Source organism: Vulpes lagopus, chromosome 2 (assembly GCF_018345385.1).
Source record: "Vulpes lagopus strain Blue_001 chromosome 2, ASM1834538v1, whole genome shotgun sequence".
NCBI classification, from domain to species: domain Eukaryota; kingdom Metazoa; phylum Chordata; class Mammalia; order Carnivora; family Canidae; genus Vulpes; species Vulpes lagopus.
Window position 1 is genome coordinate 174,686,399 of NC_054825.1, and position 24,840 is coordinate 174,711,238.

A 24,840-nucleotide genomic window follows, 5' to 3' on the forward strand; every position below is an offset into this window, starting at 1 on the left:
TTGGGCTTTTGATTATATTTAGTGTGACCATTAAATATATTAGCCTAACTGGAACATTTTCAAGAGAGAAAAGGGATGTTTTAATAATTATGCCAGAACAACAGGAACAAACAAGGACCTTCCACCAGCGCAAACCAGGCCATATGGTTACCCTAACTATATACAACATCAAATGTAACTAATCCAAAATTTTAAGAGCATTGTATAGTTCCACATGAATTTAAATAAGTAACACCAAATGTAAATTTTAATCTAGATCATATAAACCAAGTGAATCCCTTACTAAATTTAGTGAAAAAGCAAAACAAAAAAGTTTTGAAAAAGTTATCAAAATATCTTCATGACCTTGGGGTAGGGAAAAATTCTTTAAAAGAAGAAAAACACTAGCCATAAATTAGAGTGATAAACATATCTACATTAAAATGAACTTCTATTCACCAAAAGAAGCCATCAAGTGGGAAAAGATACTTGCAACAGATATACTCAGCAAAGTACTCATACCCAGAATGGTGAACTCTAGAAAAAGATCTGCATTTCAGTAGTAAAATGGGCAAAAGATTTCAAAGGTGCTTCACGAAAGATGAAATCCAAATGACTAGGATATGAAAAAGTGTCCAGGGGGATCCCTGGGTGGCTCAGCAGTTTAGCTCCTGCCTTCAGCCCAGAGCGTGTTCCTGGAGTCCCGGGATCAAGTCCCTCATCAGGCTCCCTGCATGGAGCCTGCTTCTCTCTCTGCCTGTGTCTCTTTCTCTCTCTCTGTCTCTCATGAATAAATGAATAAAATCTTTAAAAAAAAAAAAATTGTCCACCTCATCAGTAATCAGGAAGATTAAAGTCAAGTACAATCACACCCACCAGACCCGACAGAATTAAAATACCTGGTACTCAGTATTATTGCCGGTAAAGGATATGGAACTAGAACTCTCATATACTAATGACTGAAATAGAAACTAGTAAGCAACAACTCTGGAAAACTGCTTAGCATTACCTAATAAAGATAAAGACACACATTCCAAACGATCCTGCAATTCAAGTATATATCCTCAAGAAAACTACAGACGGGCATCAGTGCACTTAAACACAATTGTTCATAATAGCAAAAACTAAACAATTTAAACACTAAACTGTAGTATATTAAAAAAATACAGAATAAACTTGTTATATTCAAGAATGAATACACATCATAGGTGAAATACTATGCCACAACAAACTAAAATCAAATATATACAAGATGATTCCATTTATATAAAGTTCAGAAAAGGACAAAGGTAAACTCCTTTAGGGATGTAAACTTAAAGTGATAAAACTATGAATGTTAGAATAATGTTTAAATTTAGCTTAAGAGAGTAGTAGAGGTGATGGGAAGATGCAGGAGGTGGGAGGATTCTGGGATGTTGGCAATGTGTCTGTCTTGCCCTGGGTGGTAGTTACAGCATCTTAGTTTAAAAATATTTCATTTTTATCTATGTATCTTTTCAACATGTGTGGTTACTTCACAATAAAAGGGAAAGAACTCTTCCCAGAGGGGAAAAAATTAACATCCAGAAGAGAATTCTAAGAATGTCACTTGAGATTAACTCAATTGATAGTTTACAAAGATAACAGAGATCTCTAAATGCATATACATATGGTATTCTAAACTCCATAAACAAACTTTTGGCTTTAATCTGTTAGACTGCCATTCTTCAACCAAATCTTGAAAAACGTGAAATATCAGATATCCAATTACTTCACAAGTCATGTAAATTTTAAAATTTGAAAACCAAACACCCCACTTCTAACTCTGAAATTTGAAATGTCCAGTGTTGACTAGATAGCCATACAGGAGTTTTAGATCAGATGCTAAGTAGAGTAAGGTACCAAAATTTAATAACTACCATTTTTGCAAACAATTAAATTCCTAAATCTCTATTAAATATTAAATAACTCCTGCTGCTTAAAAAAAAAGCATATATTATGTCTGTGGGATTAACTATCAAAGCCATAAGCACAGATATAAATTCAATGATTAAAAAACTTTTCACTCCTGTGCTTGTATTTATCAAGACATGATACAAGAACAAACTGGTTTATGAATTCAACCACTACAGACTAATAAAATTGTAGTTTACTGACTCTAGAAGCTGAAAAAAAATAAAATGTGTAATGTATAAAATGTATAAAAGAATATAAGAATTCAAAGATTTTTAAAAGACTAAAGTTGGGGACGCCTGGGTGGCTCAGCGGTTTAGTGCCTGCCTTCCGCCCAGGCCATTCCTGGAGTCCTGGGATCCAGTTCTGCGTCCGACTCCCTGTGCGGAGCCTGCTTCTCCCTCTGCCTGTGTCTCTGCCTCTCTCTGTCTGTCATGAATAAATAAACAAAATCTTAAAAAAAAAAAAAAAAAGGACTAAAGTCAATACATAAGAAACCTTAAGAATGTATTAATTTTTGTCATTATGAGGAGTAATGACCAACTCAATGGTAAGTCATTCAACTGGCAAGACACCTTAAAATTCAGATTAGCTTAGAAATACTGTATGTGAGCCTCACTGAGAACTTTAAAAAAGCCTTCTTGAGGGCAATCCGGGCGGGTGCCTCGGTTCAGTGCCTGCCTACAGCCCAGGGCGTGACCCTGGAGTCCCGGGATCGAGTCCCACGTCGGCCTCCCTGCGTGGAGCCTGCTTCTCCCTCTGCCTGTGTCTCTGCCTCTCTCTGTGTGTGTCTCTCATGAGAAAATAAATAAAATCTTAAAAAAAAAAAAAGAAAGCCTTCTTGATAACTTCATAAAGCCATAACATAAAGCCATAAAAACTAAGACACTATACAGCTAAATATCTATGGGGCAGTGGAAAAGAAACTTAAGATTAAAAAAAAAAAATTAAGACTCCGTAACTCAGGTATACAATGTCCCAACACAAGTGTTATTAAAAAGGACCCCCCAAATGTCACTAAGTACTCGTGTGATGCTGTGAAATAACTCTTCCCGCTCGGTTATAAATTTGTCTTCTTTTTTTGCAGACTTAGAAAATTCCTTCCTGGCCCTGGGCCTCTTGTCTCTACCACGGTCTTACTCGTTCGTCACTCTACCAGATGTACCTGGAAAGGCTACCTTGGTTATCACCTTGCTACCCTCGCCTAAGTCATCCCAAACTCGTGAGACCTGAGGAAGCGGGAGCTCAAGTTTACGTTCTTGCCGGTTTTCCGGCGGAGCCAAGGCCCCACCACTTGTGAACGGAAACAAAACCCCACTCAGACGGGGCGACGCTTAGTGAGATCCTAGGGGCAGGGCCCTTCGGTCCTCCACGCCCCGAACCCGCCGCCGTCCCCGGGACCCGCCGGCAGGGCCCGCGCGGCGCAGCCTTCGGGACGAGGGTGCAACCTGGGTCAAGCTCGAACCCGCCTCCGCACCGGGTACCCCGGGCGCACCGTGGTGCACACGAGACCCGCGAGCATTTTTTTTTTTTTTTAAAGACGCGGTTGCACAACGGCCTTTGAGGAAGATTCCGGTTTAGCAGGTAAACACCACGTAAGGGGGACCAGTGGGACGCGATGTGCCCGAGGGCCCCGAGACCGTCGGCGTCGCGGGGCGAGACCCAAAGTTTTGGCACATCGCTCCCCCCCCCACACACACTTACTTCACCTGAGGGACGCCGCCAACAAATCGAAATTGAGAACGTGAGAAAATGGGTGCCTCGGAATCAACAAATCGGCAACTAAACTCGAGCTGGGCGGAAAAATTCTTTGAATCCTCGGGGCTTTGTTTTGTGGGGAGACGCCAGAACCCCCGAATTTCGGAGTTGGAAGAACACGTCTCTCCGTGTTCTCCGGCCCGTGCTCCGACTTGAGGGCCGCCCCGCCCGCCCCGCTCTCGGTGCTCCGGGTCCCGGATTGAAGGCGCGGACGTCCCCGGGGTGGAAGGCAGGAAGCCCCCGGGGCGCGGGGGGGCGGGGGGGAGGCCGCGGCCGGGCCCCGCGACGCCCGGGCCCGGACGGAGGGAAGGGAGCGGCCTCCCCGAGGACGGCGGACGGCGGAGGGGCGGGGGGGCGGGGGGGAGCCAGGAGGCCGCGGGCCGACAGCCGGGCGCCGCTCCCCCGCGAGGCCCGCCCGGCGTACCTTTGGCGAGGGCTACGGTGGAGTTCTCGGTGTCGATGGTGTAGAGGATGCCCTCGTAGCGGATCTCCGCCTTGGAGATAAGGCTGATCTTGCTGCCGATGTAAGGGGTGCCCCCGCTCATGGCGCCGCCGCCGCCGCCGCTCCGGGCCGCTCGCAGAGAGGCAGATCCCGCGCCGCTGTCGCCGCTCCGCAAGCCCGCTCGCTCCGTCGGCGCCTACAGCAGCCGCCTCAGACCCAACATGGCGGCGGCGCCGGCTCCGCTACCCTCCCCCAGCCTCCCGCCCTCAAGCCGCGGCGCGGCGGCGGCGGCGGCGGCAGCGGCGGCGGCGCGGGGCATGCTGGGCAAGGCGAGGCCGCGCTCTCGCGAGACTCAGGCCGGCGGCGGGCGGCTGGGCCTCGGCGGGCGGCCCCGGTGGTCTCCGCGGCGGCGCCGCCGGGTCGAGTCCCCGGCCGCCGTGCTCGCGCGGCCTGAGAGGCGGCGACCGAGGGAGAGGCGGCGTACCTGGCGGCGCCGGGACTCGGTGGGCGGCGGTGGGGGCGCGCGCGGCGCTCTCGGCCTCCCCCGCGGCCTCCGCCATTTGCAGACCCGTTGCATCTTGTCCTGCGTCCTGCGTCGGCGAATGCGGATCCCTCAGCCTGGAAAGGGGCCCTTCCGCCCCCGAGCTCCTGGCGAGCCCCGTTAGGACCCGGTCCTTTCCCGTTCGAGGCTACTGCGGCCCTCTGGAAGCTCCCCCTGATGGGCTCCATCACAGCATCCCATCGCCCAGCCCGTCCCCCCCTCCCCCTCCCCCTTCTCCCCTTCGCAGCTGCTGGAGCTGGGACTCTGTCCAACACCTCGGGATGCTCTCATCTGGGCTCGTGGCTTTCAGTGCCACTCGACACAGACCAATCCCAGGCATTTGTCTGCTGCTTTGATCAATTCGGAGAACTCTGGACTCAGATCAGCCGTAGACCCCCTCATTCTCTCTAGTTGCACGTTTAATCCGCATCTGATTAACTTTGTGTCTCCAAACCAAGGCTCCCGGGTTTTCCCTCTGAAATTAACCTTCGGCCACTCGGTTCACCACCGCGGAAACTGGTGCTATTTATCCAACTGCTCATCCTTGGAGTCATCCTGGACTTCTCTCTCTCACCCCGACATCTGTTCTGATTTCAAATCCTGCCCTCTCCATCGATAATGGATGACCCGAATCTGATCACTTCTCACCATCTCCATCTCCACGGAGAAACCTCACCATCTCCATCTCCTACCTCTCTACAACAAACCCCACGTCCCCTGCCCTTCCCTGCCCGGGGTTATTGCAATCGCCTCCTAAAAGGTCCTTCTACCTCTGTTCTTGCCCCCAGTAGTTAACTCTCCACACAGCAGCCAGAGGGGTCTTGCTAAAATCTGTCAGATCATGTCTTTCTTCTACTCAGTACTCCTCTCCCCAGTGATCCCTAGTCAGAGTGAAAGCCAGACTCCTTACTTAGGCTTAACAAAAACATAAATGACTTAACCCCTCGTCACCTCATCTCACCATTCTGTTCTAACCACCCTTTCTTCACCCAGAACTTTCGCTCTTCATCCAGATCTCAAATGTGACCTCCAGAGATGACTTTCCTTACTGGGGATTAAAACAGGACACCTGCCTGCACCACCATATGCCCTTAGCTTGCTTATGTTTTCTTCATAGCATTTCTCTCTCCCTGATATTATTTGCGTGTGTCTGTCTCCTTTGCTAGAATGTAGACATTTTGAGATAAGAATGTTTTGATCACTGTGTGGTCCCCACCTAGTATAGCTCCTAGCACAGGGTGGCTTCTCAGTAAATTGTTGTATGGATGAACAGTTAGATGAGGGCAGGGCGCAGACAGGATGTCTGGTGAGCTGAGTGAACAAATGATGAGAAGCGTGGCAACACCAAGAGGGGGAGGCAGGAAAGAAGTCTAGAGGTTGTGTTGAGCCCTGGTGCACAATGCCTTCAAAGGAAGGCTATGAAATAACCTCTTCAGTATCAGCTTCCTGCCAGGGAGTTGAGCTTTTATTCATGCTCATTCTTTTCCTTCCCAGGTCTGGAACTTAGCTTCTCATGCTTCCTGAGCTCATCCTTTTCCATCTCAAAGTTGATGATTCCCCAATTTACATGCTCATTCAGGATCTCCCAACTTCCAGGTCACACAAACTATGTACTTTCCAGAGGCAGTTGCTTGGGGGCATGTCTCACAGGCACTTCCAACTCAATATGTTCAAAAATAATCTGCATTATTTTTCATACTTTCTACCCCTAAGTAAACCTGCCCTTTATCCACGCTCCTCATTCCCATCACTGGCCCCAGGACTCAATGGGGTGTGCTATACTGAAACCAAGAGTAGTCCTCTAGCTATACCCCATGGATCACCACTCTTGTTGCTCCTACTTAATGCCTTGCAACTCCTGGTTTCTTGCACCCTGTGGCACCAGGAACCATGTGTAATTGCACCTTATCAGTGTGATAGCCCATATTATACTATATGTATGAATCTCTATCTTGTGTGCTAGAAAATGGTTGAGAACTGCGTGCAGCGTGTTTCATTATCATGCCTTCCAAAAACCCAAATCCCATATTGCTCCTCAACCACAAGATCCAAATTCCAATGTGGAATTCCCATACAGACAAGCAATTCTTGGGCACCAGCTGGGGTGTCCTACAATTCAACTCAATTCCGACACTATTTACCCAGAGATAGCATCAGATCCCACAGGTTGAGGTCTCAGTTCTACAAGACTGCCCTCCCCTCCAGATGCCAATAACAAGCCCAGGTTATCACCTATGCTTTTGACCAACCGGCTATACTTCGGGGGCTCCAGTGATCTCCAAGCCCCCTTGGACTTCAGAACCAATCACAAGTCCAGGTTGTTACCATACTTTTGACCGACTGGCTATTAATTAGAGGTTCCCATAACCCCCTTTCTTGGGTTTAGTTCATTTGCTAGAGTGGCTCACAGAACTCAGAGAGCCATTTTACTTACTAGATTTCTGGCTTTTTATAAAAGAATATAACTTAGGAGCAACCAGATGGAAGAGATGCATAGGGCAAGGTGTGTGGAAAGGGGCGTGGTGCTTCCATGCCCTCTCTAGGCATGCTGCCTTCCCTGCATCTCCACATTTTCACCAACCTGGAAACTCTCAGAACCCTATCCTTTGGGTTATTATGGAAGATTCGTTACACAGGCATGATTGATTAACTCATTGGACATTGGCAATTGATTCAATCTCCAACCTCTCTTGCCTCCCTGGAGGTTGGGAGTGGTGGGTAGAAGGTGGGAGGTTGAAACTGAGAGGTCTAACCCTGTAATTACCAGATCCACTGCAATGGCAACCCGCCTCCACTCTTAGATGCTTCCTAAAAGTTACCTCATTAACATAAAACGAGATACCTTTATCACTATCAATACTTCGGAAATTCTAAGTGTTTTAGGACCTCTGTTCCAGAAACAGGATAAAAACCAAATATTATTTTTATTATATATTTTTTTTATTATAAATCACAGTATAACAAGTTCACCTGGGCTTCAAATGCCTTGAGGGCAAGATATGATCGATGTGTCTTAGAGGCTTCCCCTTCTAGTGGGACCTGGACCCAAGCATTGGGAGATGATAATGTCTTTCCGTTCAGGCCCCAGGCTTCTGCCCTGCCGCCCATTTAATCAAAGAGGAAGACTAGTTCTGTGTTTTGAATTTTCATATATTCTTATCTGTTGGTTTAGTCCATAGAGATGTTTAAAGTATTAGTGGTTTCTTCTTTGCCAAGCAGAGCCCTCTGACTGTGGGAGGCCTCATCATTTGCCTGCCCATGCCCAGATGTGACAAATGCCCCCCAGAGCGATTAATCTCATCTATGAAATCTTGTCCCCCTTCTCCAGAATTTAGTTCCTTTAGGCTATTTTGTGATATTTGTACAAATAAATATATTTTACTCCTTTACACATCTTTCCCCCATTATTACAAGGGAAGTAATTGCCTGCTGTGACCTTTTCAATCTAATTGGAAATGGAATTTGGAAGATTTTTTGGGGGGGTCATATATACCCATTAGGGATATGTCCATTTTATCCTTAGAAAGGCCCTCCCAGTCAGTTTTTCCTCTAGAGTTGGGATAGACTGCTAGCCTTTCAGTTAAGTAACCTGACATTGTTGGCTTTCATTTAAGGTCTGTGTTTTGGGAAACTATATTCCCTTCAAAGAACTACCCTCCCTACAATGAGATGCTCATTCTATGAGATACACACCAAAACAGACTAATTGATGGTGCTATGCATGATACGTCCAGTCCCACGTTTGTTCTGTGATGCAGGCACGTTATGTGGAATTGTGATTTCTCTCTCCATAGCGTGATCATTGAATTTCTATAGGTAAATACACAGATGATACAATTTCATTGTTTGCTTCTTTTTATTTTTATCTTTTAAAGATTTTATCTATTCATTTCAGAGCGAGAGTGAGAGAGAGTGTGAGCAGGGGGAGAGGCAGAGGGACAAGCAGACTCCTTGCTGAGCATGAGGCCCAACACAGGGATCGATTCCAGGACCCTGAGATCATGACCTGAACTGAAGTCAGATGCTTAATCACCTGAGCCACCCGGGTGCCCCTGTTTGCTGCCTTTTAATTAATAGTAGCTCGGAGTAACATGTTTTTATTTCTAATTTTTTTTAAAAGGTTTTTTATTGAGATTGAGAGAGGGGAGGGGCAGAGGAAAGAGAGAATCTCAAGCAGACTCCCCACTGAGCGCAGAGCCTGAGGCAGGGCTCAATTTCACCACCTTGAGATTGAGACCTGAACTGAAATCAAGAGTCAGCAGCTCAATAAACTGAGCCACCCAGGCGCCCTTCTAATTTTTAAATGAAGAAACTGAGACTCAGGGAATGTCAAGTAGCTTAGATCTACCACTAAGGTGGGAAATCATGAATTTCAGCCTCATCTGTATGATTCTATAATAGATGTGGTTTACACCATTCTAGGATGGCAAATTGAATTTTTCATCAAATGACAACTCAAAGAAATGGCACTACTTGCCAGATTTGTGTTGACAATTCTGAGGATGTGTCTGAAACCAACAGGACTTTGTTCCTGTTCCTTTGTTCCTACGATTGGTTATCAGTATCTTCCGTGGTCACAGGGTGGAAGAATGTGATACCAGGAAATCTCTGTCTACCCTTTGCCTCTTAAGTACCTGCCATGAGAGTGCCTATGGTAAAGTGCTTTGTAAACTTAATAGCACTCTATAATTAGTTATATTAATTTTAAAAATATTTTATTTATTTGACAGAGCACAAGCAGGAGAAGCTGCAGGCAGAGGGAGAGGGAGAAGCAGACTTTCCACTGAGCAGGGAGCCGATGTGGGACTTGATCCCAGGACCCTGGCATCATGACCTGAGTTGAAGGTAGGTGTTTAACCGACTAAGCTACCCAGGCACCCCATATTAATATTTTTTTTAAGAAATGATTTTATTTTGAGGGGTGGGGGAGAGAGGGAGAGAATCTCAAGCAAACTCTGTGCTCAGTGAGGAGCCCAAGGTGGGGCTTGATCTCACAGCACCCTGAGATCATAACCTGAGCCAAGATCAAGAGCCAGATGCTTAATCACATGAGCCACCCAGACACCCCTAGCTATATTATTAATCTTACCATTACTCAAATACCTGTCCAATGATCTTAACAACAAACAACAGAAAATGGGTAAGAAGTGTGTGCATGTGATTGGAAAGTAAGCTAAATAATAGAAACTAGTCTATAATGAATTTATCCAAGGAAAATCTTTCTAAAATGCAAATCTTATGATGCTAGATCTGGCCCTCAAACCCTACCCCCAAAACCTTCAATGGCTCCTCATGGCTCTATGACCTTAAAATAACCTAGGGTCTATTGTTTACAAAACCCTGTGTGTCTCCTGCTTTATTCTCCTGTCTTACCTCTTACTCCGTTACTGTGTCCCATTCTTGTAGCTGGTTGGTCGGGGCAGTGCACAAGCACCTGACATGCAAGTCAGGGCGGTGGTGTCTCAAATGGACCAGGTTTGGCCACCCACCACTGATGAAATAAAAAAAAGCACGAGATGGGTGGTGGGGAAACAAAGGAATTTCCTTCACTGAGGCCAACCCTGGGAAGACAGCGGACTAGGGTCTCAAAGATTATCTCCAAAGTACAGAAAATATTTCCAGGTTTATAAGGAAAATGTGAGACAAAGGTGGGGGGTGGGGAGCAGGCAGGCAGTGAAGGTCAAATGGATCACTACCTTCAAGTCAATCATGGGCAGGGTCTGCAGGCCCAGGGCTTGAGAGGGTAGTTTTGGTTTCCATCACAGGATGCTTTGCCCTTAGAGTCTTCCACCTGAACCTAGAGACAGGCTGGAAAGAAGAATCCAATGAAAAAGGTAAAAATTGGAGGCAGTTAAAGTCCTCTTTCATTGTCTCTACCCTCCAGCCTTTGTCTTCTGATCTGGAAGCCACATTAGGCTTCTCTGGGATTCTCCCTCTGGAGCCTTCTCACTGCAGCTCCTCACCTAGATATCCCTCCAGTCAGAGGGCTTCTCACTACTGTTTTGGGAGCAGCTGAGATAGTCGCTCCATCTACCCGCTCCCATCCAGCCTTCCCCCCCCTTTTTTTTGTCCAACCAGCCTTCCTATCCAACCTGTGCTAACATTGACCTAATCACGTTGAATTGCCTATTTACATATCCATTTTCTACACTAGTTCGTAAGTGTGGAAAATGTGTGCTGAGAGCAGGGACTGTCTGTGCCTTTTCGCCACTGCGTTCTTAGTACCAACACCTTGAGCAGACATGCAAAACATCTCTGTTGGGTGAATTGGTAGACAAATGATTTTTTTGTATTTTGTGAATTTTCAAGAAAGATGCTCACAGTAGAAGGTGACATTTTTAAAAACTAGGAGATATGGAAGGAACCACTTCTAGTTTTACAGATTCTATTTTAATACGTGAGAGCTTAAAGGGAGTTGTGTAGGAGCTTCGTGATCACACCTATGTTCTATGTTTGGTTTTTAAAGTGAAATGTTGTGCCTCAAATCCAGGCATTTTTATTCATTTCTTGTTGTGTTCTAAGTTAACATGCAAATTTCAATTGCCAGTTGAGTAGTTCTGGGTGATGTTTTCTTGTTACTATATGGCAGACACCCATGGCTTTCTCATTCACCCCATCTGGGCCTCCAGTGTGGTCTAATTATCCTGAAAAGCCAAGATGTGTTAGAGCTGAGCTTGATTACTCTAATGGCACACAATGTTTTTACAAACCTCCCGATTCCTGAATAATTATCATTATCATATGTATGTGTTTAGCCAAAAGCTTAATTGGAAAATTCCAGAATGAAACAATGCTACATAAGAAAAAAAAAAAAAAAAAAGAAAGAAAGAAACCTTCCAGTCATTTTCTTTAAAAAAATTTAAAAAAAAATCAAAGTGCTGCTAATACATACATAAGGTTAAACCATCAAATCATGCAGAAGGGCTTATATTGCACAGCAATTATTCCCAGCCTACCTCTCCCCTGCCGAGGTCCTTTGGAGGCAACTACTTTTAACTCATTCAGCTGTTTCTCTTGGTGGTTTCTCTAAATAATATGCTTACATCACCAGTTCTTGATTCATCCATTTTAGACATTATCTTAATTTCTAGCTATGTTAAATGAAGGTTTATCTCACTGGGGTAGTACTTAAGGACATTTTAAAGTTCCCTGCCATTTCTGAGTTGCCTTTATTTCCTTTATGCAGGACTGAGGTTCAGGTTATATGCAAGGATGTGCCTCTTATGTCTGCGTGGTGCCTGTTCTGACTCTGGACAGCCTTTGCTCTACTGACAGTTCCATGGTATGAGGATGCCCCTTGCCTCTTGGTTTGCTTATCTTAGAGTGAGTCTTCATTTTGGAGGCTTTCATCAAACTCTGGTGACTACTGGAGAACATTTGAGAACCAGATCATAAATCATCTCTGTGATGGGGCCTCTGTGCTTGCAGTGGACTCACAGATTGAAGGACTTCACTTAGAATGATCTGGTGGGAAGGCACTCTCTTAGACATTTAACTGGTGAACCTCTAAAAGCAAGACTGTGGAAGTTCAGAGATGTTTGATTCTTTTTTAGAGAAGAATCTCTGCCATTTTTGTGAGGGTGGGGCACATGTCAAGCCATCATATGGCTATTTGTTCAGAGTGGTGGAGAGGGGTAAGGTTCAGCCCCTTGTCTTTCTCCTGCCCTTTGTTGTATTGGGTATTTATTTATTTTTTAAAGATTTTATTTATTTATTCATTAGACACACACACACACACACACACACACACACACACGGGGGGAGGGGGCAGAGACATAGGCAGAGGGAGAAGCAGGTTCTATGCAGGGAGGTGGATGTGGAACTCGATCCCGGGACTCCAGGATCATGCCCTAAGCCAAAGGGAGACGCTTAACTGCTGAGCCACCTAGGTATCACTGTATTGGATATTTATATGACACAAGCCACTTGGAAGTCCAAGGAATGATTTGCTCCCCACTTGGCTGCTATTTCCCTCTACCCATGTGCATTTCCTTTTTTTTTTTTTTTTTAAGATTTTATTTATTTATTAGAGAGAATGCGCTTGAGCATGAGTAGTAGGTGGGGCAGAAGGAGAGGAAGAAGCAGATTCCCTGGTGAGCGGAGAGCCCCATGCAGGGCTCAATCCCAGAACCCCTGAGATGATGACCTGAGCCAAAGGCAAATGCTTAACCAACTGAGTCACCCAGGTGCCCCACCTCCCATGTGCATTCCAGTCTTTGGCCTCCTGTACTTGGCTTTACCGGCTACCTCCATTCTCTATTTTTATGTGTATGTAGGGTAAAATATACATAAATAAATTTTTACATTTTCATCATTTTTAAGTATATGGTTCAGTAGCATTAACTACATTCACAGTGTTGTGCAGCTGTCACCACCATCCACCTCCAGAACTTTTCCATCTACTCAAACTGAAACTCTTTACCTATTAAACAATAGCTACCTGTCTCCCCTCCCCCCAGCGCCTGGCAACCACCATTCTATCTTCTGTGTCTATGATTTGCCTACTCCAGGTACTCCATATAAGGGGAATCATACGATATTTGTTCTTTGTGTCTATACCCTATTTTATATCTTCAATAAGTCTGCTGAAATTTCTTATTTCTTGATTTCTATTGAGATTCCTATTTCTTGCTGTGGATTTGTACTTTTTACCTCCTTTGCTATTATTTTAGTAGGGTATTGGAAAGGCATGGAGATAATAATGTAGGGATTAAACAGCCATCTTAAAAAAACAAACACCCAGTCATCTTTAGTCAAGAGTTCACTCGTTTTTAAAAGGGAACATTTCAACAAAAGGACAAATAATGTTATGATCCTGCTTGTATGGGGTACCTAGAGTAGTCAAATTCATAGAGACAGGAAATAGCATGGTTGTTACTAGTGGCTGGCGGCAGGGGGAAGTGGGGAATAATTATTTAATGGGTACAAAGTTTTTGGTTTGGGAAGATGAAAAATTTCTGGAGGTGGTGGTGATGGTTGTAAAACAGTGTGAATATGCTTAATGCCACTAAATTGCACACTTAAAAGTGGTAAAATTGGTCAATTTTATGTTATGTATATCTTACCACAATAAAAAACTTTTTATAAAGAAAGGAAATAGTTAAGATTTCTATTGTCCTTGCATAGGATTTTATTTACAATAAGGTGTCAGAGGAAAAGAAGCTCCTTTAAAATGCTATGGAGGGCCTCTTGGGTGGCTCAGTCCGTCAAGTCATCTGGCTCTTGGTTTCAGCTCAGGGCAGGATTTTAGGGTCCTGGGATTCAGCCTTGTGTCAGGCTCTCTACTCAGTAGGGAGTCTGCTTGAGGATTCTCTCTCCCTTTCCTTCTGTCCCTCTCCCCACTCAGGTTCTCTTTCTCTCAAATAAATAAATAAATCTCTGAGGCTCCTGAGTGGCTCAGTGATTGAGCATCTGCCTTCAGCTCAGATTGTGATCCTAAGGTCCGAGATTGAGTCCCGCATCAGGCTCCCCATGGGGAGCCTGCTTCTCCCTCTACCTAAGTCTCTGCCTCTCTCTCTGTGTCTCTCATGAATAAATAAATAAAGTCTTAAAAAGACTTTAAAAAAGAAATAAAATGCTATGGAAGGTGGGGTTTTAATTCTAGAAATGACAGTATCTTGTATTGGACCCACTTACCTGTTGATAACTATTACTAGCCCTGGACAAAAAAACAAACAAACATTTTTTTTTAAGATTTTGTTTATTTATTCATGAGAGACACACAGAGAAGCAGAGGCACAGGGAGAAGCAGGCTCCATGCAGGGAGCCGGATGTGGGACTCGATCCTGAGTCTCCAGGATCACGCCCTGGGCCAAAGGCGGCGCTAAACCACTGAGCCACCTGAGCTGCCCATAAGAACATTTTTTAATGCTATAGCTTGAAGGCACTAGTAAACAACCTTTAGGCAGGCAGGAATTGAAGGGAGCAGGAGTCACAAAAGAAGGGATGGAAACCGGGTTAGCTCTAATTTATTAGGCTTTTCCTCTGAGGGCACTTCCAGTCCTCAGGAACACATGGCACATAGCTCAGTAGAGTTAAAATATAAAGTGGTGGCCCTATTAGCTGAAAAGACTAAGTGTAGATTTCAGGGATGCCAAAACAGCTGGGAATTGAGGGGATACTTCCCAGAAAGGAGAGAGCTATAGGGAGAAACTAAAAAATGTGCATATAAATTTCCTCAAGTTTCTGGCTGACCCCTAAAGAGAAAATGCTCATGGCAAGACCACAGGGAACCCAGCTGAAAGTTTTGGCTAGAATTTTAGGGAGAAACGGCTGTACTAGTTTGAAGTTCAGTTCCTGACAGGTAGGAGGGGCTCAATAAAGTCCTACATCTTTTTATTGAAAACCAAAAGGGTCATGACTTACAAGTAAGCCCAGGTTGAGAGTTATCAGAAATCAAAATATCCCTGGGATGGTCTAACAGCGACTGGAACTGCTGAATACCATAGAGTCAACTTGAAGACATGTCAATAGAAATTATTCAAATGAAGTATAGGGAGAAAGTAATCAAAGAAAATGAATAGAGTCTCAGCGACCTTTGGAACAATATCAAATGGTCTACTATATATGTGCTTTTGGAGTTGCTAAAGGAGAGGAAAAAAAGAATGGGGTAGAAAATATATTCAGAATACCAGTGCCCCAAATTCCCCAAATTTGGTGAGATACATGAACCTCAGGTCCAAGATTCAAAAGAGAGTCTACAGGAGCACCTGGGTGGTTCAGTTGGTTAAGCCTCCAACTCTGGATTTCAGCTCAAGTCATGATCTCAAGATTCTGAAATCAAGCCCCGCAATGGGCTCCATGCTGGGCATGGAGTCTGCTTAAGATTCTCTCTCTACCTCTCACTACCTCTCACTACCTCTGCCCCTCCCTCCCACTCCTGCCTGCTCAAGTGCTCTCTCTCTCTCTCTCAAACAAAACAAAACAAAACAAAACAAAACAAAACAAAACAAAACAAAAAAAACCACCAAAGAACAAAGGAGAATCTACAATACAGCTTCACAGCTGCTCTTATGATTTCTTTTCTGACATGTATGCATACATATGAAGTTTGCAGAGGGGGCAGATTTAGTCAGTGGGCAGCCACAAGTTAAAATCTAATGACTTCTAGGCCCATGTTAGCTCAATGCAGAGGTATGCAGGAGGAATGCAGAAGGCCAACCCCTCTGTGATGGAGCTTCAATAACCAGAGCATGATAGGCCAGGAAACAATTCCAATGGCTTATTCTGTATCTGCAAGCTTTGTAAGCATCTCTCCCAGGGTGCCAGGGCCATGGCTAGAATGAAGCAAGGCAGGCATATAACAAACAAAATTTAAGAAGACACTTATTTCCAAGGTGCAATTCCAGCAAAGAGAGAGAGGATCCCTCCAGTGCACTGCTATCTGTTCAGATAACATCTGTCAAAGGAAAGGAATGCCACTACAGCATTAGGGATCGTGGTCCCATGCACAGCCTTTACATGCCATGAAATGATAACAACTGGCACATGGATGTACTAGTAATAAAGCCTTTTATCATTTCATCTTCCTATGACCTGCATTACAGAGCAGAGAACCAGTATGATCATGCTCCAGTTTTCCAGTGGGGAGAAAACTAAGGGCCAGGGAAGTTGGTGGTTTTGACCTCAGGGGATTAATGGCTAAGCAAAGACCAGCATTCATGGCTTCTCAGTCCAAACCTCAGTTCTGTCTACGCAGCTAGAAGAGAAAGTAATGACTCATTCAGCTCTGTATCCTTGTGTGCAAAACTCCTGTTTTTGCTCTACCTCATATCTTGGCTAATTATGTGTTCTGACAGTGACCTGAGTTATTGAAGATATAAGTAAGTAAATTACGATAAGTATAGGCATAACTATTGGCAAATAAAAATGATAGAGTAACTCATCAATATAGTATTGCAAAAACACTTTCATAAAAATGGCTTTCTCCTGGAGATTCAAAGCATCATAAAATGAAACAAATTACGATAGAACAACTTTCAGAGTTTATAGAAAACAATTTTAGAACAAAGGTAAAAGAAATTGAGCAAAATAATGAAAAGAACAGTAAATTATATGTTACTATATTCTAGTAATTATGTAAATTACATAGCAGTAATTCTTAAATTTAGATGTTATTGGATGCCTTGCTGAAAGTATTACTTTATTGAAAATGATGATATTTAGACCAATACTCAACACTTATCTCTAAAAAAATATTAAAAGTTAGAGGTACTTCATAGAATAACATTTTAAAGAATTGGTCATCTTTCCAGATACACTTCACCACTTACAAGATCCGGGCACCATATTGGTGTTTACGTAGTTAGCTGGAATTCCAAAGTGTCTTAGACATGAGTATGCACTAGTGTTGGTAAGATGGCAACTCCCTATAGCATCTTCTGGCTTTGGAGTGTTTTGGGTGAGGGAAATGTGCTTTAAAGGCTCTGTGCTGAGCAGAGGCAGTGGTGGCAGTGTGGTGATTACAGGTGGTGGTAGTCAAGGTGGTGGTAGTCATGGTGGTCATGGTGGTGGCAGTAGTGGTTATAGTGGTATAGTGGTCATGGTTGTCCTGGTGGTGGTCATGGTGGTCATGTTGGTGGTGGTGGCAGTGACAGTGGTGGTGGTGGTGGTGGCAGTGGTGGTGGCAACAGTGATGATGACAGAGATGGTGGTAGTCACTGTGGTGGTGGTAGTATGTTAAATGAATGAGAGAAGGATTCAAAGAAACCTTCAGAGGTTTTACATCTGCCCTAAGACATAATATTAAATATCAAGAGGTTCAAAGAAATTAGTTAGATAAACTGGAAAGAAAAGACATTCCAGAAGTACATGATAGGAACAATGAGGAACTGGCCAGTTTGGGGTCATCCCTATTCTGTCTTTGAGAATATGAGCACTGAGCCTGGGGCCTGTTGCCAAGCCAAGTGGCTGAAGGCGAGGGAGGCTGGGCAGCTTTGCCACAGATCACTGCAGACTCTCCCAGGGGCAATGTGGAGATTGGAGTCAGCCTGTAGAATCCCTTTGCACATGAGTACCCGTGGGGGCTCGTCTGGCCTGGCTGAGGTTGTTCTGAGACGTGTTCGTGCTTTGTGCACAGGCTTCCCCTTGCATTATGGGGCAAGGGCAAAAAATAAATGGAGACCACATACATGTATCTAAATGTTTAAAAGTTACAATTCAAGCCATAAATGGTTAAATAAATATGTTCTTTTTCTCTGGATGAATTATACCTTCAAACCAAGCTGGAAGACTGAGTTTAAATGTAGACTTCTCCGACTCCTTGGACTCCCACACTGGAACATGGAGACGTGGGGACGTCAGCCCCGACTGTGGTCTAGTCCCTCTTCTTCTCCCGCTGTCAGCTCTTTCCCACACTGTGGTCTCACTCAAGCCTAGGGAAGCACACGCCTAATACACCATGCCTTAGGACAGCAGAGTTGGGGAAGAGAGATCCACACAGGCCAGCCCTGGTAGTGAGCATGAGGCTGTTTGGGCCTGGCATTCTGGAGCTCTGGGTGGCCAGGGTATGGGTTAGAATAGGGGTCAGTAAACTATGCTCCTGGGCCAAATCTAGGCTCTCTGCTGGCTCTTCTGTTGTTGTTTTTTAAAGTTGGGCATGGAGTCCGGTGTGGAGCTTGAGCTCATGACCCTGAGATTAAGACCTGAGCTGAAATCAACAGTTGGTCACTTAACCAACTGAGCCACCCAGGCATCATCTCTGCTTGTTTTTTCTTTTCTTTTCTTTTTTAAGATTCATTTATTTAGTTTAGAGAAAGGAGAGAGAGAGGAGAGAGAGAGAGAGAGAGAGCACAAGAGAAAGCAGGGAGAGGGACACAGGGAGAAGGAGAGAATCTCAAGCAGATTCCCTGCTAAGCAAGGAGTCTGTGGCAGGGCTCCATCTCATGGCCCTGAGATTGTGACCCCAGCTGAAACCAAGAGTTGGATGCTTAACCTACTGAGCCACCCAGGTGCTCCTCTCTGCCTATAACATCCGTAAATAAAATGTTATTTGAATCCCATCCACTCTCATTTATTTGCATATTATCTGTGGCTACTTCTTGCCACAATGGCACAGTTAAGTGGTTATAGCAGAGATCTTGGCCTGCAAAGCCCAGAATATTTATTCTCTGTTCCTTTAAAGAAAAGGTTTGCTGATTTTTGGTCTAGAAGGGGGAGTGGGCAGGCTCCTATGAGCTTGCCTTCTTCGCTCTCAACTTGAGAGATGCAGGTCAAGGAGGGCCAGAGTAGAGCTCCCTAAAGTTGGGCCCAAAACCTGAATCTGACCATGAGGAAACATCAGACAAATCCAAACTGACAGACATTTTGCCAAAACGAGCCCTGTACTCTTAGAACTTCCCGTGCCATGAAACACAAAAGGACTAAGGAGCTATCCCCAGTTAAAGAGGAATAATGAGGCAAGACAACCCAAAGCAATGTGACAATTAAAAGATTGGATCTGGGACCAGGAAAAAATATGCTATAAAGCATAATATTGGGATAATTGGTGAAATTTTCATAGGTATGTCAATTAGGTGATAGCTTTATATTAATGTTAATTCCCACTTTGAGAATTATACTGTGATTATGCAAGTGGATGTTTTGTTTTTAGGAAATGCACAATAAAATATTTCAAAGTAAAGGGATCTAATGGCTCTAGCTTATTCTCAAACAACAACAATAATAATAAATGTAGAGAGAAAGTAAAAACAAAATACATCAAATAAGGCAAAATGTTAACAAAATGAATCTCTGTGAAGTCTTTCTAGGAGTTTTTTTTTTTTTTTGAGTTTTACTTATTTAAGTAATCTTTACACCCAATGTGGACCTCAAACTCATGACCCAGAGATCAAGAGTTGCATACTCTTTCGACTGGGCCAGCCAGGCAGGTGCCCTTCTAGGAGTTCCTTATATTCTTTTTGCAACTTTTCTCTAAATTCAAAATTATTTCATAGTAAAAGGTGACAAAAAATGGAATGAGGGGAAAAGGTATTCCTTCTTTCATCTTCACTCACTGAACCCCTTCCCCCCACCATTCGCTATCATTCAAAAATTATAACAAATTACACATGAAAAGGAAATGAATGTAGTTGTGGAAAGGAGAAGAAAAAAAGTCATTTTGGCTACTAATATACTTACCTAGGCAAGGCCCTTCAGGGGTGTTCTTAGGCTTGTTCAAGCTCACAAGGTGACCAGGCTTGTTCAAGCTCAGCCTGTTGAGAAGGATAGAGGGCAAGAACCACAGCAATCAGCGGGGCAGCTCCAGGAGCTCTTTGCAGGGAGTGTGCTTGTCACATTTCACTCAGTAAGTGCAAGGAGGCAAGATCCACATCGGCCTTTACGAGAGCTGCTCTAAGTGCCCATGCCTCCCAGGAGGCAATCTCACAACTCTAGAGGCACAGCTTCCACAGTCTCTGCAAGGGATGTGCCCAGTTACAAGAGTTCCACACTAAGGAAACCCAAAACGGTGGTTTTCTCATTAGGTATTTATCTATCAGTCCAATGCAATTTACCAATGATCATTTATACTGTTAGCAATGTTGCCTAGCAACATAGTTGACATATACTCTCAGGAAGATAAATTTAGGATTAGATTCTTATGCAGAAGCGTTAAACCTTTGCTAGGAGTCTACCGCCCATGACTTGTTGAACACTTTTTTTTTTATAGTAGCCTTCATGCCCAGCGTGGAACCCGACATGGGAACTTGAACTTGCAACCCTGAGATCGAGACCTGAGCTGAGATCAAGTGTTGGACGCTTAACCAACTGAGCCGCCCAGGCACCTGTGTTGAAAACTTTATCAAAGAAAAGGACAAGATAGCATGTCTTTCGATCACCTGAGTTTATATTACCTAATGGGGTAAGGATGTCCCTTCCATACCCTATGCAACTGGAATGGTCTTTGGCCATCTGTCTTCATAGTGCCTACAAAACCCTTTTTATTCTGCGAATTCTAGGAATTTTACATCAAACGATATTACATGATAGTTTTTAACAAACTGAACATACTACCATGAAATTTAAACTTTATAGAAAAGTAATCCTTTATCCCCTACATAATGTATAAATCAAGGGTTCTTATCTAGTCGGAAGGTACAGCTCAGGCCTTTATAATAACCAATTATTGCTTTAAAAATCTGGTGTCTGGCACTTTAGAAAATGGTTGCATTCAATTTTCACTAGATGGCAGCAGAAGACATTGATCAGGTTCCAGTGCTGTACTAAACTCCTTTTTAGGAGTTTAGCACTCCTCCCATAGCTATTGTCGGATTCTGGAGTTGGCCTGGGGTTAGTTACCCTTTTCTGCACATAGAAAGCTTTCTTTAATCTTTTATTGGTGGCTCCAAATCCTGTGGTCACTGGAGCCCTGCTTGCACCTGCTGGCCACCACACAGCCACGTGTCTACCCTTGCCCTTTGCTCGCATGGGCGATCTCAAACATTCCTCCACGTAGATTAAAGTTTGAATGGAGTTGGAGTGAACTTGGCGGTTCCACCTCATTTATCAGGTGGCAGCCCCCTCACAAGAATGCGGTCTTTGAGTTCATTCTCCTGTCTGCACGGCCCCCCTCCAACACCCCACCCAGTTAGACATGAATCCATGTAGCCCAGCTGGGTTTCTGGCCAGGTCCCTTTCATGGACAATGAGCAGTTTCTCCTCTCAGGATGAAACCTGCATCTGTCCCACGGGGGATCCCCTGTCAGATGCCTCAAAGTTTTCTACACCAGAGAAAGGGTAAAAGTACTCTTCCACCCAGATATTCAGTGCCTTTTTTGCATTTTCTTCCCCAATTAGTCTATTTGTTGAGCTCAAGGCTTTGAAGGTCTACCCTACTGCTGCCATCACTCTGCGATGCCATGGGAAGGTCTTCTTAGATTCAACCTAATATTCACACTCATAAGACCTAGTCACTATAGTGACACTGGCCTATTCAGAAGTCATAGGACAGGAACTACACATGCCAGCAAGTCAGTGTCAGATATTCCCAACAATGAGAATCTTTGGAGCAGTTCACTCAGCAGATGGCTCAGTTGCAAGAAGATAAGGGCTACATAGGGCAGGTACGCAAGTTGCCCTGATTTCATGCCCCCTGGCAAACAATATCTCTGGAAACAACTGCAAAGTCATGACTTCTATGGTCCCCACAAGGGACTCGCAGGTTAGAAAAGGAATCCAAGGCTATAGTGACTCTCCGTCCAGATAAAAGTTCCAAACCAGGGGTCATTTTTATCATAAGCAATGCTGCCTAGTAACAGAAACATATCTGTTTCCAGGAAAACATAGTGAGAAAATTAACCAAAAGTCAGACTCTTATACAAGGGGAGAAAAGGTTTAATACATTACCTATGCCTAGAAGTTCAGAGAGTCAACTGAAAAACTGTAGTACTTTGTTTAATGAAAATGAATGAAGAGATCCAACAAAATGGCCAGATATACTTTTTTGAAGTCTTTGAATGTAGCAAAGATTACATAATGTAATAGGACAAACATTTCTTTCATAATACCAACAGAAACCACAATTACTTAATAGATATAATATACATGATAATATAACAAAAAATATTCAAGTCCTACATGACGAAAAACTTAAAACTTGACTGAAATTCCTGAATAAATGAACCATGTTAATTGGATGATAAGAGTCAATATTATAGAGATATAATGCTCTCCGAATAAACTACAAATGTGGCATAACTCCAATAAAAATTCCAGTAGAGTTTTCTGAGGAATTTGAAAAATTGATCCAAAATTCACCTGGAAGCATATATGTGTAAGAAATTTTTGAAAGGAAAAGAGTTGGACTTGTTTTGTAGACATCAAACCTACTACAAAGTTATAGTGATCAAGAATGCAACTTTGGCCCAGAAATAGGCGTATGTATCAGTAGAATTGAATAATTATGTTCAGAAACAGATACTTTAGTTTTATGTTGATATAACTTATGTAAAACACATAAATCTTATGTGAGCACAGTATATTTTTACATGTGTATATTTCTGCTTAGCCACCACACAGATAAAGATATAGATTATTTCTGGTTCCCCAAGAGATTTGCTTGTCCTCTGTCCCAGTCGTTATCAATCCCCTCATCAAAAATAACCATGGGTCAGTTATGCCTCTTTATGAATTTCATGTGAATAGAATCATACAGATGTAACCGTTTGTGGCTGGGTAGTTTTGTCAGCATTACATTTGTGATATTCATCCAGGTGCTTGTGTGAAGCAATAGTTTGTCTTTTTTTTTTCTCATTATTATAGTATTCCGTTTGATACAATAGTATTTCATTATATGGATGCGACAAAATATGGTCACCCATTCTATTGTTGATGGAATTGGGGTTGCTTCTAGTTTTTGGTCATTACAAATAAAGCTTCTATGAACATTCTTCTACGTGTCTTTCAGTGGACATAAGCACTCAGTTGTATCAGGCATATACCCAGAAATAAAATTGCTAGTTCATAGGATAAATCTGTATGTTTACTTCTTTTTAAAAAAGTAGACTCCACACCCAGTGGGGAGCCCAATGCAGGGCTTGAACTCATGGCCCTGAGATTGAGATATGAGCTGAGATCAAGAGTCAAGAACTTAATGGACTGAGCCACCCAGGTGCCCCATGTATGTTTAGTGTTAGTAAATGCTGCCATTTTTCCAGCATTTACTGGACATTTATGTGGCTTTAATTTGCATTTCCTTGATGATTAATGATGTTGAATTCCTTTTCATCTGCTTATTGGTCATTAGGAGATTCTCTTTTGTGAAGGTCAGCACAAGTCTTCTGTCCCCCCCTTCCCTAAAATTAATCCAGAATTTTTCTTATTAATTTATAGGAGTCCTTTGTCAATATGTGTTTTTGCAAACATCTCCTGCTGGTCTGTCACTTACTTTTTCACTTTTTTTAAAAAAACTATTTTATTTATTTATTTATTTATTTATTTATTTATTTGAGAGAGATAGAGAATCTTGAAGCAGACCCCATGTTGAGCACAGGGTCTGATGGGGGGCTGGATCCTACAATCACAGGATTATGACCACAGCCGAAACCAAGAGTTGGACCCTTAACCAACTGAGCCACACAGGTGCCCCTTTTTCACTTTCTTAATGGTGTCTTTTGATGAGTCGAAGTTTCATTAACTTAATTAATATAACTTAAGCTTATTTATGAATTAAATTGAATTAATATGTTAATCTTTTATGATTATTGCTATTTGTGTCCCATTAAGGAAATCTTTGCCTGTCCTTACCCCTTAACATGGTCTCTTATGTTTTCTTTAGTTCTATTATTGTCTTACTTTTCACATGCTTCTCAAATTAATTTTTGTGTATGATGTGAGGTAGGGGTCAAGGTTCATGTTTTCTTATACAAATATTCAACTGACCCAGCCATATTTTTTTTTTAAAGATTTATTTATTTATTTATCATAGAGAGAGAGAGAGGCAGAGACACAGGAGGAGGGAGAAGCAGGCTCCATGCCGGGAGCCTGACGTGGGACTCGATCCCGAGACTCCAGGATCGCGCCCTGGGCCAAAGGCAGGCGCCAAACTGCTGAGCCACTCAGGGATCCCCTGACCCAGCCATATTTATTGAAAAAGCTATTTATTCCCCATTAAATGGTACTAGAGTTTCTGGCTAGTGCAATAAGGTAAGAAAAATAAGTAAAAGTCATCCAAATTAGAAAGGAAGAAGAAAATGGTCTTTATTCATTGATGGTATGATTGTATAGAAAATCTTTTGGCATTTATAAAAAGCTACTCAAACTAATAAGTGAGTAAGTTTTTGTAAGTTTTCAAGATATAAGGTCAACATTCAAAAATCATTTGTGGGCAGCCCAGGTGGCTCAGTGGTTTAGCACCACCTTCAGCCCAGGGCCTGATCCTGGAGACCCGGGATCGAGTCCCACATCAGGCTTCCTGCATGGAGCCTGCTTCTTCCTCTGCCTGTGTCTCTGCCTCTCTCTCTCTCTCTCTCTGTGTTTCTCATGAATAAATAAATAAAATCTTAAAAAAAAACCCCAAAAATCATTTGTATTTCTATATATTAGCAGTAGACAATTAAAAATGTAAAAATGATACCTTTTACAATTCTATTAAAAGTATAAAAACTTAGAGATAAATCTTTTTTTTCTTTAAAGATTAATTTATTTATTTATGAGGGACACAGAGAGAGAGAGAGGCAGAGACACAGGCAGAGGGGAAGCAGGCTTTTTGCAG

At 43.2% G+C, this 24,840-nt stretch overlaps 1 protein-coding gene and 1 long non-coding RNA gene across 6 annotated transcripts in view; one reads left to right on the forward strand and one right to left on the reverse strand.

Moving 5' to 3' along the window:
• The window catches only part of LSM14A (LSM14A mRNA processing body assembly factor), a 55,134-nt gene extending 50,267 nt beyond the window's left edge, over positions 1 to 4,867 (reverse strand). For 3 of the 5 annotated variants that reach the window (XM_041742937.1, XM_041742934.1, XM_041742933.1), the window contains exon 1: positions 4,094 to 4,408. In XM_041742937.1, the coding sequence (XP_041598871.1) occupies positions 4,094 to 4,214 (121 nt within the window). In that variant the 5' untranslated portion in view covers positions 4,215 to 4,408. Of the gene's footprint in view, positions 1 to 4,093; positions 4,410 to 4,595 lie in introns of those variants that run through there. The other 2 variants (XM_041742935.1, XM_041742936.1) reach the window with 2 other exon arrangements.
• Positions 4,868 to 9,433: 4,566 nt separating this feature from the next.
• On the forward strand, positions 9,434 to 23,017 carry LOC121484131. The gene is made up of 3 exons (XR_005985948.1): positions 9,434 to 9,497; positions 11,839 to 11,934; positions 20,299 to 23,017. It is a non-coding gene; the product is annotated as an uncharacterized LOC121484131 (long non-coding RNA).
• Positions 23,018 to 24,840: the final 1,823 nt, after the last annotated feature.